This window comes from Bos javanicus, chromosome 10 (assembly GCF_032452875.1).
Source record: "Bos javanicus breed banteng chromosome 10, ARS-OSU_banteng_1.0, whole genome shotgun sequence".
Taxonomy (NCBI): domain Eukaryota; kingdom Metazoa; phylum Chordata; class Mammalia; order Artiodactyla; family Bovidae; genus Bos; species Bos javanicus.
In genome coordinates, this window is record NC_083877.1 from 65,228,698 (window position 1) to 65,240,749 (window position 12,052).

The 12,052-nt window shown below is 32.7% G+C and overlaps 1 protein-coding gene across 6 annotated transcripts in view; it reads right to left on the minus strand.

Moving 5' to 3' along the window:
* Positions 1–12,052, minus strand: part of DDHD1 (DDHD domain containing 1) — a 66,196-nt gene that overhangs the window by 34,569 nt on the left and 19,575 nt on the right. For 3 of the 6 annotated variants that reach the window (XM_061428907.1, XM_061428908.1, XM_061428910.1), the window contains exons 3-5: positions 4,418–4,519; positions 2,417–2,545; positions 1,224–1,371 (exon numbers count right to left, since the gene is read on the minus strand). In XM_061428907.1, coding sequence (XP_061284891.1) covers positions 1,224–1,371; positions 2,417–2,545; positions 4,418–4,519 — 379 coding nt within the window. The remainder of the gene's footprint in view (positions 1–1,223; positions 1,372–2,416; positions 2,546–4,417; positions 4,520–12,052) is intronic. The other 3 variants (XM_061428909.1, XM_061428912.1, XM_061428913.1) reach the window with 2 other exon arrangements.

Genomic DNA, 12,052 nt, shown 5'->3' on the forward strand with positions numbered 1-12,052 from the left:
ATCTTAGACTTCTCAGTTTTATGGACTACTAAATCCTCCTTCTGAGTTAAGTTTTCCCTCACTTGTACCCAAAGAAATCAAGCTGGTACCTTTCCAAATATGAACAGCTCCAGAGAGAACATGTTATTAAACCTACTTCTCAGATTCCTTAGGTAACCAAGGAGAAGATTAGCATCTTGCCACAAGAATGTAAATATTGTGGGAAGTACAAATCATCAGAAAAGAAAATCAGAATCAGAGGGAAGAGATCTCTGTAATACAAGCTACAGAGAATGACAAGGATCAGAATGACCTGGCAGTGTCTGACAAAAGATTTTTTGTTTTTTTTCAAATTGAACTGTACTTTTAATTTAACCCATAAGCTGGCATTAAAAGGTATTACAATAAAAAGTAAAATAGAACTCAACATTGTATTATTATAGAGATATTGCTGAGGACATAGTTCCTGGTATCATACAGGATTTGCTTTATTAGGACTCAAGAAACACATTTACTTGAAATTTCAGAACCTGATAAACTGTGTTCTCAACACTTGATTTTTTCTCACCACATTATAAATCTGATCAGATTTTTCTTTATACTGGCTGCAAGTTGAGAGCCAAGTTTGTGGCAGAACCCATAACTCTAAAATTTCCTTTTCACACTGTCCTAAATATTTTTGAAACTCATATATAAACATTCCTTCTCCCAACAACATCTTAACAAGCTTTTAGAATAAAGCTGAATACAAATAACTGAGGTAAATAACCTGCCTAGCATGTTGGCAAAACACCCACTGTTTGTTCTCTATAAAATTTAGGGTTCAGTTTCCTCTGGTTATAATTAATTGGACAAGTTAAGCTGCTAACTGGCAACTTACACAATTCTTAGCTTTTTCAGAATTATACAGTATTCTCAGTTTCTGCAATGCAGAGATTAACACAGAAACTTAAAACTAGACTTTTTTCTTGCTTTCAACTTTAATGTAAACTAATAATACATTAAGTAAAAAGGCTTTCTTATCCCTTCACTTCTCCATGTTAAGAGGGGAAAAAAATCAAATAAATATTATATCATCACCTAGATTATGATCATTCTCAAAATTTGGTCCAAAAGCTTCATCTACAACTGAAACAGAATAGCTGCACCGGAGAAACATGTGGACTAATGATTAAACTATATTATACCCTGGACAAAAGTTTGGACTCTGACTAGATGGAGAATGTAGTCATCAAAACACTCACATGGCAGTATTTTTGATAATTCTTCCTTGGTCCATTTTCTGTCCAATGCCATGCACAACAAATACGATATGGGTAGTCTGAGATGGCTTGTCTTCTAATGTCGCTTCTTCTACATAACCTCTATGAAGTCTGGTCCCACTACTTGATGCTGTGGGAAAATCATGGTTCTAAGTTTATTACTTATTACAGAGATAGCATTTTCATTATATTGAAAAAAATAGGGGGGATAAAATTTGTAAGATATAGAATGATTAGCTCTAATAAAAAGGACTGAACTAGACATGACAGTGAAGCCAGAAACAAGGCAAAAAGAAAAAAAGATGAACTGAATACATAAAAATTAAAAACATCTCTGTAAGAAAATATTATGAAGCAAAGATAAAAGAAGAATGACAAATGGGAAAACATCTTGCAAAACATGACACACAGTAAGTTAATTAAAGAACTTATTAATCAAAAAGTGAAATGAATCATCCAAATAGCAAAATGGGCTAAAGGTGTGATAATCCACAAAACAAATACAACTAATGAACAAATAAATGTGTAAGCACATCTATTAACAAAGAATTTAAAAAGATAGTAAAAAATTATCAGACAGAAAAAATTTTTGAAAAAATATTTTTGATATGCACTCACATCTTTTCCAGGTATCAGTCCCTCTTTTCTTCCTTTTAGTCAATTTTGTTTTGTTTAAAGATTTGTCTATTCTCAATGCCTCCATTTCTTCAGGTTCTACTTAAACTTCAACTCATGCCCATCTGTCTCTGTCCCAGAAATTCATCTAAGTCACCAATGATCTACATTTCACTAAATCCAAAGAAAAATTTCCAGTCTTCACTTTTCCTGACACTGTTTCAATTGCTTGTCAATTGTCGTTTCAACTGACACTATTTCAACCGCTATGTTTTATTTCACATCACTGTCTCAGGTCTGACTGCTTTTGTGCTTTGAGAAGTAAAAAAAACATATTTAATAATCTTGCCAGATCATTCCTAATATATAATTATTTATTAATGAATACACGTCAACTCAGTCACTTTAATTAAAGTTAGTTTAACATGGTAGAAACTGTATTAAACTTAATACATATTTAAAATATACTGAAAATAAAATCTGAATTGTCTATTTTAAATATAAGAGAAAAAGTCAGAGTCCCAACATTTTGACAAACTCTAATAATATTTAACAAATACCTTTAGAAAATCCCAGTTTTTGAGTAACTGTTCTTGCAATTTTGGATGTTGTTGCATCACTATAAAGATATACTTCATCCACACTGTGCCAGTCCACGTGGTTTCGACTCAATTTGAAACTATGAATAGCTGTTGCAAAAAGGAAAAATCTGAAGTTCTCCAAGACAAACTTCATTTAAGTGAAAATACACAGATTTTTTGGAATGAATATTTTAACTCAGTTCAACAAAAAACTTTTATTGAAACATATATCAATGTGAAACAAGTCACGGACAGGGACTTTATTTTATAAATTATTAAACATGCTATAGGAAAAGGGAACTTGTTAGAACAACATGGAATAAAACTGGCTTAACTACCATAATTTTAACCTCTTTAGGAAATATGCTTTGATTATTAAAGAACTGCTTTCCCAGGTTATCTGATCATTCCTTAGGTCTAAGGGATATACACCTTCATGAAAGTCCTCAGTACCTTTGATATAGAAACTTAAGTTCCATTTCTTCTGTTGACTTTACTTTTTGTTCTGTGGAAACTACTCAGCATAAGATAAAACAAGACTCAGGTGAAAAAAAAAATTATCTTTAAACTGGGAAGAGAATAACCTAATTTATTAGAATATAAGGTATTTTGGGAATGGGTATTAAAGCCAATTATCACTGGATACTGCTCACTCTAACAGAACCCCAAAGTTGAAAGAGCTTTTAAAAAGAAATCAGTTTTTTCCTACTATTATGTTCAAATTAGTATGGTTATTTCATTTCTGTAATGAGGTATGCTTGGTGAAATGAGCTCTAAAGAAAAAAAAAAAGCCAAACCTATATTCTCTGGGAATAAAACTCTGTGAGGCAGGGACTATACCTTAATCACTTTGTATCACTACCACCAAACACAGTCCTAGCATACTGTTTGACATGTATCACAAATTTAGTAATGTTTGTGGAAGCAACAGATTAAGGTAATTCTCAAAACATGTCCACCAATTCATCTTTTGATAATTCTTACAGTCTGAAGGACTTAAACTTTTCTCTTTATCTCTTATATAGAGGTAAGAAAAATTCACATACCTTTATAAAACCAGTCACCTTCAAATCATTGTGCCTAATTTATGTCTTTAAAACACTCTTAAAGCAAAATATTATGTCCCATTATATATAAACACATAGAGGTATAAAGAAAGGGATTAAGTGACTTGCCACAAAACTAGCTAGTGACAGAGTCTGACTCTTCTGTTGAGGATAGAGTCCTGGTGAAGATCTAAGACCATAAGACACTTTTTGTGAAAAGGTATTTCTTACTAGAATACAAAGAAAAGCAAATCCTTGCCAAGAAAATGTACTTCGGAGTTATGGTTAAAAATGCCATTTCAAAAATTTATGAAAAACCAATTTATACCTTCCTGACCTACCAGGACACATTACTACTAACATTGAACACAAGACCAAGATGCAATTAACATAACAAACCTGAATAATACCTTCTCTTGCAAACAAAACAAAACAAAACACAAACCCAGTGTAAAAACTCAGTCTTTTAACTAAAAGAACTTTCCATAATTAAAAAATCTTTTGCAAGAGTTTAAGTTATTTACTTTCCTAAATCTATGTCTGATTCTTAAGTCAGTACTTTAAGCCTTTTAATCCAATGTTTCAAAACTGCATTTTTGTTAAAACAGTTCTGAGTAACATATTCTTAAAACATTAAAACTATAAGACCAAGATATTAACAGTGTTAAGTCAACAAAATTTTGTTTCTCTCTAAACCATTCACATTGTCTTAAAGCATGTTAATATTGGCAAATATCCTATTGCTGAACTATATACATGGTTTGCAAATGTTTATACCACTTATAATTAATACTAACCAAAATAACACACTGGATACATTTCTATAAAACTAATAATTTCTATGCTCTAAGTACAACTGAATGCTATAGATGCAACTGAAAGCTACAAGCCAGGAATATATCTACAAGGAGAAATAAAACTACAATTACTGTACCTTGGGAACGCTTTCGTTTAAGACCTGCTGCATCTGTACTCTCCTTATATCCTCTCCATTTGAACAGAGAAGGGAGGGAGAAGGGAGGGAGGTGGTAGACAACTAAGAAAGCAAAAACACTGAGCTTCAAAGTAAATTTTAAATGAGGTTTACCATTTTGCCTTTTTGTTGTATTAACTTTAAAAAATTAGTTGTATTTGACAAACATTATTCTAAATGCTTTATATAAATTCCAATTAAAAATCAGTGAAGCAAAATATTAGTTTAATAATGTTTATCAAATATATGCTTCTACTTTTACTCAAAGTAAAAAGGCAAATGATATCTAAATATATCAAAGACACCTACATGATCACCATTTTTAACATCTTTGTATAGATAGAATAAAAAACAAAACACGGCATTTTTGTATGCATAAGAGAATAATAAATCCCCATCTTTACAATACTAAGGTCATTTACTCTCAACAAATTTGTGATTATGACACAGCCAACATCTGATATGCAAATTGAAAATTCAATAAACAATATTAAACATCTAATGCAGCTTTCCTGAGAAGGTACCATAGTACACATTCTACTAGATGCTTTCCCTCCCTGAAGCATAATACAGCCTTCCTGTAGAAATATTCTTTTCACAATTCTATTCAACAAAGTTGTTAACATATTTTCAAAAATGAAAACATGAAACTTTTCAAAAAAATTAAACTGAAAGCTCTACTTTGAACTGATTTTTAGTGATAAAATAATGAAAGATTTATTAGTGACAGAATTACAAGAAAAAGTTATTAAAAATGTATGCTGTGACATCTTGTAAGTATAAAACAGACAACCGAGTAAAGCCAGACAGACTTGATATTTGGCAAATCAGTAAATAACCTTAAAATCAACACTTTCCCTGTCAAATATTGCTAGTTATATATCAACAAATTTCTTCACATTTTAAAATAAGCAATTATTAAAAAAAATCCACTAAGAATTAAATCTTACAATCAGTTTCTCTACAGTCCAGTTAATGAATCACAGAATCTTTATGATTTAGTTCAAATTTGATTCCCTGGTAGCTCAGCTGGTAAAGAATCCACCTGCAATGCAGGCGACTCTGGTTCGATTCCTGGGTTGGGAAGATCTGCTGGAGAAGGGATAGGCTACCACTCCAGTATTCTTGGGTTTCCCTGGTGGTTCAGCTGGTTAAGAATCCGCCTGCAATGTGGGAGACCTGGGTTCGATCCCTGGGTTGGGAAGATCCCCTGGAGAAGGGAACGGCTACTAACTCCAATATTCTGGCCTGGAGAATTCCATGAACTGTGTATAGTCCATGGGGTCGCAAAGAGTCAGGCACAACTGAGCAATGTATATACTTCACATGTTTGATTTTCATCCTCACTCTCTTCTACATTAATGTGACATTCAAAGATTAAATACTGCTCAAATACAAAAATACTTAATTCCAACTGTATAGTACTAGAAATTAAAAAAAAATCTTACATATAAAATAAATTTAAAGACACATGTGATAAAGGTAATTGAGAAATGCTTACAAGGCATTTCATAACTTTATATGTAATTAGGTGATTATAAAAAAAGTACAGACAATAATTACAAGCTGAGTTGTAACATCAGGATTATAAAAATCTTTCGCTGTCACAGAAGGGTGGAAAATGACAACCAAAACAATTTTCTGCACTGAACATATTTCTTCTTTCATGTGCTTTCTGGTCACTTACTAAGGGGTAGATATACCACTTGCAGGAAAAAAAATCATTAGGAAAAAGCTAACATATCCAAGTAGATCAAATCTGAAATATACTTGAGACTTTACTGCTCAAACAAAGCCTAGACTTACAAGTCTACTAGCAAAACTAACGATGCCCTCACTGAGAAATAACTAGAGGGAAACATATGGACCACCCGATCACACTTTAAAATTATGTAAACATTTTCTAAAAGCTAGTCAATATATAAAAATGAAAGCTTTTACCTAAAGGAATACTAATGTAAGGATTAACAACAAGACAAATATCCCAATATACTAAAATCAGAGAAACATATTCAAAACATTTTCACAAAATTAAAAACATGCTTATTAACCTTCTTCTCATATTTAATTCTTATTTTCACTTGAAAAGCATTGGCTTTGTTACAGCATCCTGTAGCATGGAGAGTTTAATTTTTTTCAACCCAAAGCAAAGAATTAAGTACCACCACAAGTAGACACAAAAAGGTGATCCTTTTTGTCCTTTGATCCTTCCAACAAGGATCACTAAAATAAAGTTTTAGTTAAGAATTCTTACATTGTGTTTGTTAGCAAAAGTATGCACAAACTCAAAATACAACTGAAAATTCTAATTAAATGCTAACATTTAATAAAACTTTTCATTTATGTAGTAAAGTCTTACACAGCAAGGAAAAAGATTTTAAGTACTAAGACACTGTTTTCAATAAATTTCCTTACTATAATTCATGTCTTACAGAAATGGCCTTCATTATATAATTCTGAAAGCAGAGTATCAAAAAGGAGGTTGCTGAAGTATACTACTCCCTAAAATAGAATAACTTTATAACTTTTCCCTTTGCAAAAGCTGGCAACCTGGATAATCTCAACTTCAGGGAAAGGAGATTTGCACGTCTCATATCTGCCAACTAGAATGAGAAAACTCCTGTCAATCTTCTTGGATCTCACAGAACTAAATACATACATTTGTAAAAATTGATTAATAATTAAAAGCTAGAAGATGGGAATCCTGTTAGCCACCAAACAGGAAAAGAAAAGCTGGTGAGAAAGGGTTATTACTCCTTCCTTCCTTTTCCGCATTCTCCCTTCCTCTCTCCCCTTCCTGGCCTTAGACTTTGGAAATGATATATTCAGTTTGGGATATCCTTATCCCGCAATAGGATAGGTATATAGACTACATGCCGAATTGTTAAATGCTATAAATCCCTGGGGATCCACCAACACTTGTGCTGTCATAGCATCCCAACTTAGCTTGAACAGTAAAAAGTCCTTTTTTTTAAATTTTTTAACTTTCAGCCTATGTGTGATTTTATATTGAGTCCCTGATAGCTCAGTTGGTAAAGAATCTGCCTGCAATGCAGAAGACTCTGGTTCCATTTCACATTCCTGGGTTGGGAAGATCTGCTGGAAAAAGAATAGGCTACCCACTCCAGTATTCGTGGGCTTCCCTTGTGGCTCAGCTGGTAAAGAATCTGCCTGCAAAGAGGACCCCTGGGTTCAATCCCTGGGTTAGGAAGATTCCCTGGAGGAGGGAATGGCTACCCACTCCAGTATTCTGGCTTGGAGAAGTCCATGGACTCTATAGTTCATGGGGTCCCAAAGAGTAGGACACAACTGAGCACCTTTCACTTTCACTTTCTTTCACTTCATGACTCTTGCAGACACATATAGTTGGATTGTGCATTCCAAACAAATCTGTCAATCTCTGCCTTTCAACTGGAGTGTTACTTCACTTACATTTACTATAGTTTTTGATACGGGTGAATTGAGGTCTATCATTTCCCATTCATTTTCTTTGTTTTATCTGTATTTATTTCTCCTTCTGTTGTTTCTTTTGTTTTATATATATATATATATATATTTACTATTTTAATTTCTCTACTGGCCTTAAGAAAAAAAAAATAACATCTTTTTATTGTGGAATAATTTTCAACCTACAGAAAAGCTGCAAAAACAGTACAGAGAGTTATCACTATCATATATATCCTTCATCCAGCTTCTCCTAATGTTAGCATAACCATACAGTACAATGATCAAAACTAAGAAATTAAGGTTGATATAATACTATCAGCTAAAATACTGACTTTATTCAGAATTTTCCCGCTTTTCTACTAAAGTCCTTTTCTGTCTTTGGATCCAATCCAAGATACCATGTTGCATTTTGATGCTATGTTTCCTTAGTTTCCTCTAAATTGTGATGAATTCTTTAATCTTTCCTTGTCTTCCATGGCTTTGACACTTAAAAAAATTTTTTTTTCAGCTTTACTGAGGTACAATTGACAAAATTATAAGAAATTTAAAGTTTACATAATGGTGATTTGATAAACACTATTAAAAGGATCCTGACTCCATCCGGTTAATTATGACGTTGACATTTCCAAAGAATACTAGTGAGTTATTTTGTAAAATGTCCCTCAATTTGAATTTGTCTGATGTTTTCTTGTAATTGGATTGAGGTTATACAGTTTTTGACCAGAGCAGTTGTAGGACTAATTCATTTGATTAAACCATTTTTTACTGATTACTGCTTGGATAGATAAATTATAAAATGAGGGAGATACTACTCTAGGACTTTTAAATATTTACAAAGTAACTTATTTGAAGCCCTGCCTTTATTTTATGACTCAAGCACTTCCCTGGTGGCTCAGATGGTAAAGAACCTGCCTGTAAGGCAGGAGACCAGGGTTCAATCCCTGGGTTGGGAAGATCCCCAGAAGGAAATGGTAACCCATTCCAGTATTCTTGCCTGGCAATTCCACAGACAGAGGAGCCTGGTGGGCTACAGTCCATGGGGTTGCAAAGAGTTGGACGTAACTGAGCAACTAACACTAACTCTACAATAACTTTAATCCCCAGTGAACTTCTAGCTTTCATTTGTTAGGCTGCCAGATAAATGTATCCTAGCCTCGGAGGTGGGGTTGGAAGAGAATCATTTTTTAACTCAGAGAAAATGAAATTTAAACCACAAAATACGATTATACTTTGGGGGGTTTATCTTTCTTTGAAAGATAAATAAGTTATGCTAAACTTCAATTTAATTCAGTGTTTAAGATTAGTAGGATAATTAATAAGAAGATAATAAATATATTCAGTGTATTTGTGTCAATAACTACACTAACCAAGATACAGATAAGGTCAGAAGGAAAAGGAATTAGGATTTTATTTGAATGTCCTTCAAGGAAAGAGGGACTTTCCTTGTGGCTCAGCTGGTGAAGAATCTGCTTTATGCAGAGAGACCTGGGTTTGATCCCTGGGTTGGAAAGATCCCCTGGAGAAGGGAAAGGCTACCTACTCCAGTATTCTGGCCTGGAGAATTCCATCGACTGTATAGTCCATGGGGTCAAAAAGAGCTGGACACGACTGAGGGACTTTCACTTTCACTTCAAGGCAAGAACTCTGTTAAGCTTCTTAGGAATTCCCCAGAGAACTTAAAAAGAGTTCCTGAATAGGTTTTTTTTTTTTTTAATTTTAAATTATTAAATATGATACTTTCTCAGAAAGTCTCATTTGAGTAACTCCACTGCACTGTGATTGCCAATTCTATATCTCTTTTTCAAGAATGTATAATATGCACTGTCTACTTTGTTATCTTGTATTTATTCTCTGTAACTTCTCATCTGCAGGCTTTGTCATCCCCAGTGGTTTAAAACTCCTTGAAGGACAAAACCCTGTGTTTTTTTTTTTTTACAAAAGTAATGAGCATAGTACTATTTGCACAAAGAATCTTCAAAATCTTCTAGCAATATGAAGAGTCAAGGCTTTACTTAGGTACAATAAGAAAATTTAAGTGGAAAAACTATTTTCCCCCTAAAATTAATAAAATAGGAAATTTCAGAAACTTAAAGGTAAGAAGCAAAATAATCAAAAGATAATACTTTTTTATTTTTGTATTGCAAATTTGAGTTATTTTTCCAACAACCTAGCTTTTTGGACAGCAAATGTTCTTTCCTCAAGACCAGTGATAATTTTCAAATGTACTACAGAACTTCCCATAATCTTCAAAGTCAAAAGTCACATTTTAATACATAAATGTATGTTCTGTGTAATACTGAATAACAAAATGGCTGGAAATTCATGACAACAGTACATACAATGAATTGAACTTTGTTGATAATAAAACATCCTGATGTTTTATGTCACAATATATTAAAAAAATCAATTTTTCTTCTAATGAACCTCAAAAGATCATCAATTTGAAAGATTACAATACCAAAGTGTTCTATACTTTAACAATTTTCTATTATTACTAATTAGAATTTTACCACCCAATCTGTATCTTTAAAGCTATCAAAAAATACAGTAATATCCTAGATTGACAAGCCCAAAGACATGCTGAAAAATTTTTTCATACAAATAAACCATGTTCTTTTATCAGACTTAAATGACTGGCTCATAAAATTAGAGCACTTTGAAGAAAATTTGAGTATGCTGCTCCATTTAACATTTCAGATTCCAAGTAGATGGGATCTAGAGATGAAACAGAGCTAATGACTAACTTCCACAGGGCGAATTAGCAAGTGGAAAAGAAATGCTTTGAACGCAGTATGAGAAAGGGGGACAATATACTCATTTTTATTTTTCATACTCATCCTTTTCTCCCTTGAAGCTCTTGGGTTTTTCCCATGCATTAATAGTAAAGAATCTGGGAGTATAAACTGGGTTGTTAAGGTGAATTGCCATTTTTGAGAGAAGACTTAAGGAGAATTAATAGAAAGGAAAAAATCTAGAATTCAGTCTTTTCCAATAGATATGAAATTATGAAAAAAGTTCAGCCTTTCAAATACTATGAAGTAGGTTTTTGTGATTATTTAGAATGGTGATGAGAAGTTCTAAAACATGTCAGTCACCAATAAAAGATCAGACATATACAAAATTTGATATTTGTGCTTTAATCAAAGTATTGTCTTTATGGCAGTCTTCAGGAATGTAGACACAGCTGTGCCTTATAGACACTGAGCTGTTCTTATATACTGATATTTAAGAACCTTGAGCTTGAATTTTACAGTGAAATAAGAACATATTTGACTCTAGGGATTAGGAAAATGAAATATTTAAAATTCCTAGAGTATGGTATCTGGCATATAATAAACATTTCTTAGATTTAATCACTGATTTACTTAGAAGCCAGCATTTTCCTCAGTTATGTAGAGTTTTAAAGATATAAAAAACACCCAATTTTAAGCTTATTGTTAATGGACATGAGTTTGAGCAAGCTCTGGGAGATGGTGAAAGACAGGGAAGCCTGGCGTGCTGCAATCCACGGGGTTGCAAAGAATTGGACATGACTGAGTGACTGAACTGAACTGATGTTATATAAACAATTACTTCCAACTACATAATTCATTTCTTCCAAGCTGGATCCTGTGAATTACTTGATCAATAATTGAATTTTTCTGCTTTATAGATGTTTTACAAGGGGAGGGAGAAAAATCACTAATTCATAGTCTAATTTACTCGCTTAAGTAGGACTTGCCAAGAAACTTCCCAAACAAAGGCAAACATGGATGAAGAAACACTTTTAGTTAAACAAAGAGAAATCTAAAAATTCTAATCTACCTATACTGTTATACTCACCAGAATAGTTGATCCCACTGCCTGCAGTAAATGAACAATAGAAGTATTTTTAACTTGACCACACATTTTGAATTTTACTCAAGATCAGACACATAATGAAACATGATCATCTTGGCTAGTATATAAGTATTTTAAACTATTGTCAAAAAAAAGAAAATCCAAATGCTGAATAAGGAAATATAAGGAGTAGATTGTTTCAAATTAAAAATTGATATGGTTATCAATATCAAGACAGCTAGACAGGACTTACACAAAGGAAATTAAAGCTTTTTTAAACTTCAGGAGAACCAACATTAAAATATTAGCAAAAGTACTCTTTCAGTAGAA